Source organism: Saccoglossus kowalevskii, chromosome 13 (genome assembly GCF_978046115.1).
Source record: "Saccoglossus kowalevskii chromosome 13, keSacKowa6.1, whole genome shotgun sequence".
Lineage (NCBI taxonomy): Eukaryota > Metazoa > Hemichordata > Enteropneusta > Harrimaniidae > Saccoglossus > Saccoglossus kowalevskii.
Window position 1 is genome coordinate 18,901,484 of NC_140653.1, and position 6,000 is coordinate 18,907,483.

Consider the following 6,000-nt stretch of genomic DNA (forward strand, 5'->3'; position numbering starts at 1 on the left):
ATTGACTTGACCAGGCAAGTTTTAACACTTATTCTGCCAGTCCCATGTACTTTTTACATTGACTGAACCAGGCAAGGTTTAACCCTTATTCTGCCAGCTCCATGTACTTTTTACATTGACTGAACCAGGCAAGGTTTAACCCTTATTCTGCCAGCTCCATGTACTTTTAACATTGACTGAACCAGGCAAGGTTTAACCCTTATTCTGCCAGCCCCATGTACTTTTACATTGACTGAACCAGGCAAGGTTTAACGCTTATTCTGACAGCCCCATGTATTTTTACATTGACTTGACCAGGCAAGGTTTAACGCTTATTCTGCCAGCTCTATGTACTTTTACATTGACTGTACCAGACAAGGTTTAACGCTTATTCTGCCAGCCCCATGTACTTTTCCATTGACTTGACCAGGCAAGGTTTAACGCTTATTCTGCCAGCTCCATGTACTTTTACATTGACTGAACCAGACAAGGTTTAACGCTTATTCTGCCAGCTCCATGTACTTTTACATTGACTGTACCAGACAAGGTTTAACGCTTATTCTGCCAGCCCCATGTACTTTTCCATTGACTTGACCAGGCAAGGTTTAACGCTTATTCTGCCAGCTCCATGTACTTTTACATTGACTGAACCAGGCAAGGTTTAACGCTTATTCTGCCAGCTCCATGTACTTTTACATTGACTGTACCAGGCAAAGTTTAACTCCAATTCTGCCAGCTCCATGTACTTTTACATTGCAAGGGCAAGGGTTCAAATCCTGAATTTGATGTAACATAAATAGTTCTCAAAATGCACACACTGTTGTTGATCCATGTATTTAATTACCAACCTTTCATGAGTAAGCCAAGCTAGTCATAAAATTATTATTTATTCATTTTATATATTCCATAGCTTCCACTTCACACATTTCATCTTTTCAAAAGATATTTCGCGCAATGTCCCATCTGATTAACAAGATGTTATTCTGGTTGAACGAGTTGGAAACACTAAATGCTACTTGCGATTTTTGTTTACATGTGCGCATATTTTAGCGCACATAGCAGACAAATATATGCATTCAGTTGACAATATTATAAACAACGTATATTTGTTGAAGGTTTCTCAGACACATGTGATTCTATTTATTCAAAGCACTGTAAGTATGTATATTGTATACTTTGGACTTCAATAAAAAAATAATAAAAAAAAAATTTCTTCACGGGAAAAAAATTGTTTCAATTTCTGTCTATGATTATTCGTTTTAGTATTAGTCAACGGTGTGCGTGTGTAACTTTTTTTGATTCTCTGTCAAACTGTATTATTGAGACTTCCACAAAACAATATGAGAAGGCTTCAACCTAAGACACATTTTCGTGAAAAACGTCACAGATCCCTTTTATACAACCTGTCGTCTGCTTGTTGAAATGCGACATCAAGCGATCGTAATGCCTGGGACGCCTCCGTGGCACGTGATTAAACCTCTCCATTGACGAGCCAGACTGTTCGTTTGTTTATTTATTTATTTCATAATTTACACTTCACATTTTTTTAGTTTTCTACTTTCTACTTTTTTTATAATATTTTGCTCAATGACCCATCAAACCAATAAGATACTATTCTGGTTCGGAAAATCCTGGCCGGACACACCACTTTAAAACATCATCGGATACTAGCTACGTTGAACACACGAATATATACACAGTGGTTGGACAGGCCACCAGCATAATTATTATTTGGAGAATATTTAATTTTATCGCTATTAAGATTTATCAAAAAATGGAATTGAGGGAAACAGAACAAATCAAGAAAAACAAATTTTCGGTAATTTAGTGTGAATCTTAAAAAATCTCATTGTCTGAATGCCTCTATCATTCCCGTCAGTTTTTTGTTCACACATTTGTTTGTCCGAATCGAACGTCTTCATAAATAATTAATCACGTCACGTGATGTTTTTATGACGCGCGAATCTGAAACAAATAAACGCTGTTGACAAAAATAGTAGTAGACTGGATTATAAAATTACATGTAAATCCTTCTCGAAATCGGAGCAATACAAACATGGCGATGTGGATGGAAATAACGGTTAGTATGTCTAACTTGCAGTCACTGTGTGTATTGGCCTTAATAACCGTTCTGCTAGTTGTAATTCTTACACGAATAATGCGGACAACAAGCATACGTGGAATGCCTGGTCCAATAGGCTGGCCCGTAGTTGGATCTCTGTTTTCTCTTGGTGATTTACCATGCCTAACACTGATGAACATGGCAAAACAATATGGTGACGTGTTTCAAATTCAACTAGGCAATACGAACGTGGTCATACTTAATGGTGCCGAAGCCATACGCGAGGCTTTGTTCAAGAAAGCGGCTGTGTTTGCTGGAAGACCAAACTTCTATACTATGATGAAAAACAATGGGACAGGTTCTGACTTTGCGTACAGCAGTTACAGCGAAATCTGGAAGAAGCAAAAAAGGATGATCGAGTCGTCGTTAAAAATATTCGTCGTAGACAGGCAACGAGAGCTTGAAGATTTAGTTGTTATGGAGACAACTAAAATGATAAGAATAGTGACAGAAAAGAATGGGAAAGCCGTTGACATGCGCCAACATATCCACAACGCGGTTGCAAAAATCTCGTGTTTGGTATACTACAGCAAAAACTACGACTACGATAACGATGATTTCACGAATTTGATCAGTTGCGATGAATATTTCCACGACGCCATTCGCAGCATGGGTAACCCACATGACTTTCTACCGGTGTTAAGAATCCTACCAAGCCGTATACAAAATCGCTTCGACGAACTAGTTCTCTTCCAGAAAAGGTTTGTATCTGACATAATGGCGGAACATAAAGAAATCGAGTCGGGCATCCCGCGAGATATCATGGACAACATGCTCTTGATAAGAAATACAGGCGACCCGTCGGATGCCAAGAAAGTGTGGAGTCACGAACACATTTGTAATATATTATGCAATATGTTTGGAGCTGGAGTTTTTGGAATAAGCCACGCAATATATTTACTGATATTACACATGATAATTTACCCAGAAGTCCAAAACAAATTACTATACGATATTGACGATGTAGTCAGTAGAAAACGGCTGCCACAACTTTCGGATCGCACGAAGTTGCCGTACAGCTATGCCGTTGTCTATGAAGTAATGCGAGTCACTTCTGTCTCGTCGCCAGCAGTGCCGCATTGCACTATGGACAACACAAACATATTTGGTTATGATATTCCTAAAGGCACGCCTCTTATACCGAATATATGGTCCGCTAACTACGACGAAGCAATATGGGACGAACCACACCAATTTCGCCCTGAAAGGTTCCTTTCCGACGACGGCAGCTTAAATAAAAAGACAGTTGCACAGATGATGGCGTTCGGCGTAGGAAAACGCCGATGTCCGGGCGAACAGATGGCGGTCACACTGACGCATCTTATCTTTGTGATTTTATTACACCAATGTCGCTTTGACAAGATTCAAGGAGATATCCCACAAGTCAAATTCCGCGATGGACTTCAGCTACGAGAAGATCCATTCAGGGTTATTGTTACACAGCGATAATACGACATTGATTATCATTTTCATAACTATAGATCAAATTTAGAAAATGACCAGAAACGATCTTATTATATATAGAGGGTCGGCAAGGGGTATTTTCGTAAGCTGTAATCAATTGTTTTTAATATCGTAATAATGTAATTTAAATAAATAAAACACGTAAATTCGTAGAGATGGACAAGGTATAAAATGCAATCAGCTATTTTATTCGTCGGTAATTTGTACAAATATCCTATTTTTTGTAAGCATATAAAGCATTTTCAACATTAAATGTCGTAATTCATACGCAATTTCTAATTTTGATTCTTAAACACAAAATATCAAGTATGTTATTAAAATGTAATTAGGAATTTGCTTTATCTGTAAAGTGTCAAATACTATTTTTTACTTCAATTGGAACTTTTCTTTTTATTTCCTGTAAAAACGAAAAATGCATTTTTTTACTTCCTGTAACCTGTACCAGCTACCCCCTTGTCCCCTTCTATATAGACCAGTCCCACAAGGAATTTCTGTTTAACCTTAATTTACAAGTCTGTTCAGTTTACATGTATCACGATTGCAGCTGGTAAATGACAGAGCATACATTATTTGTATCAGGGGTGATGGCTTTAATTTCAACACCACATTCACACAAAATGAACGCTTGTCAAATTCTGGAACTGCTTCTCTGTCGCTTGAGTCGACATTTCAATTGTCAAAGACAATTGACCCTTTTAACCAACATGTTAAGAGCTTCTGAAATTACTTTAATTTTCTGTCTTTTCAAATCAACTTCTGTAACATTCCAAGTAGCTTTGCAACAATTTGTGGGTCTTTCCGGTGATCTTTTCGACATTCAAAAACACTTTCCCAGCATTCAAATCAACGTTTCAGGTTTTCAAATTTGTTTTTAGGTTTTTTAGTCAACTTAGCGACCTTCGAAACAAGTTTCACAAATTCTCAAAACAACTTTTCCAACTGTCAAAGCAGCTTTTTGTTGATTCTTGCAAATGTGTGCGACATTCCAAACACGTTTAGTTCATAACTTTCAGAGCAAAGTTGACTTTTCGACTTCAGAGACAAATTTTTCGACTTATGTAGTTTTTGTGGTCAATTTTCTCAATACTAATTTCCCGTCCTCTAAAGCAACTTTTTTACATTTCAAAATCTTGCCTTCTATTCAAATATTGTAATGATCATAATCACTTTCCCTACTTTTGAGGCAACTTTTCTGGCTTCTGAAACTTTTTTTTGTTCAATATTTTTGAAGCAAGTTTTACATCTTTTCAGAATACGAATTCCGAATCAATTGTCCTGCTTCAATGTCAGATTTTGCATATACTGATTTTTGATTATATATCCAGCCAACTTTTGCGACTTTTCACTACGGTTTTCAATTAACAATCTCGGACTTCCACAACTACTTTTCATGATAAGGCTGACTTTCAAAGCAACTGATTTTACTATCATCATAATGTTTCCAGCCAGCTTTTCAACTTTTCATGAAACTTATTGGTCTATCTAGTAAACTTTTTGACTTTCGAAGCAATTCTACAACTTTTCAAAATATATTTAGTAATGCTTTAGACAGTATTCTCGACTGTAAAAGAAACTTTCTAAACTACTTGTTCGCGTTTCTAGTCAATGGTTTCTACATTGGAGACAATTGTCGGGACTTTAGGACTTCTGAAACTTTTTTTTTCTATTTGTCAAACAATTTTTTCTACTTTAAGGCAACCTTTGCGACATTAAAAATACCTTTTTCAAATTTTGCAACATTCCACCCAAAAGTCATTTTTTTACTTTAAATACACTTTTGGAATGTTTCTGACAACTTTTCCTACTATAAAACAACTTTGAAAATTGCTTTAGATACAATTTTGCTACCTTTGCAACTTTCAAAGCAACATTTTTCACTGCTGGCATCATTCCATCTTTCAACATTCCAGTCTTCCAAATAAACTTGTTTGACCTTTTGCAATGTTTCAGAAAGAATTTGTTGGACTTTCAAATCAACTTCAATGATTGCCCAGTAAATTTTTATGATCAACATCTTACTGAATCAATATTGGCAATTCACACACTCGTAAAAGGCTTGGCATCACAGATCATGTTTTCAAAAGAACGGACTTGCATAGTTCTCATGAGATGACAGTCAAAATTTGAACTTAGTTCCGATGGAAATTAACAAGAAAGTTTGTTGGCATATGCAAATATTTTATTCTTCGATACGACTTTCAAATACACTACACAGACACATAATCATACAATCAAGAATTCTTTCACATAACATCATGGGTCTCATAAACATATTCTCTACTCATGTTTTCCTACTGTATGGTAATTGAGAAGCCAAATCTTCATAAAAAGTTTCATTTTCCTTCACATATTTAAACCAAAAACATTTCGGGACTACCGGTACACATTAACCGAGTACATATATGTACCCAGTTTCATAGAAATACAAGGATTAG

At 36.3% G+C, this 6,000-nt stretch overlaps 1 protein-coding gene across 1 annotated transcript; it reads left to right on the plus strand.

The window, feature by feature from the left end:
• The first annotated feature begins 2,039 nt into the window (after positions 1-2,039).
• Positions 2,040-3,901, plus strand: LOC100376199 (cytochrome P450 1B1-like). The gene has a single exon (XM_002731683.3). It carries the CDS (start codon positions 2,042-2,044, stop codon positions 3,548-3,550), a length of 1,509 nt encoding a protein of 502 aa, XP_002731729.3. The 5' UTR covers positions 2,040-2,041; the 3' UTR covers positions 3,551-3,901.
• The last annotated feature ends 2,099 nt before the right edge of the window (positions 3,902-6,000 follow it).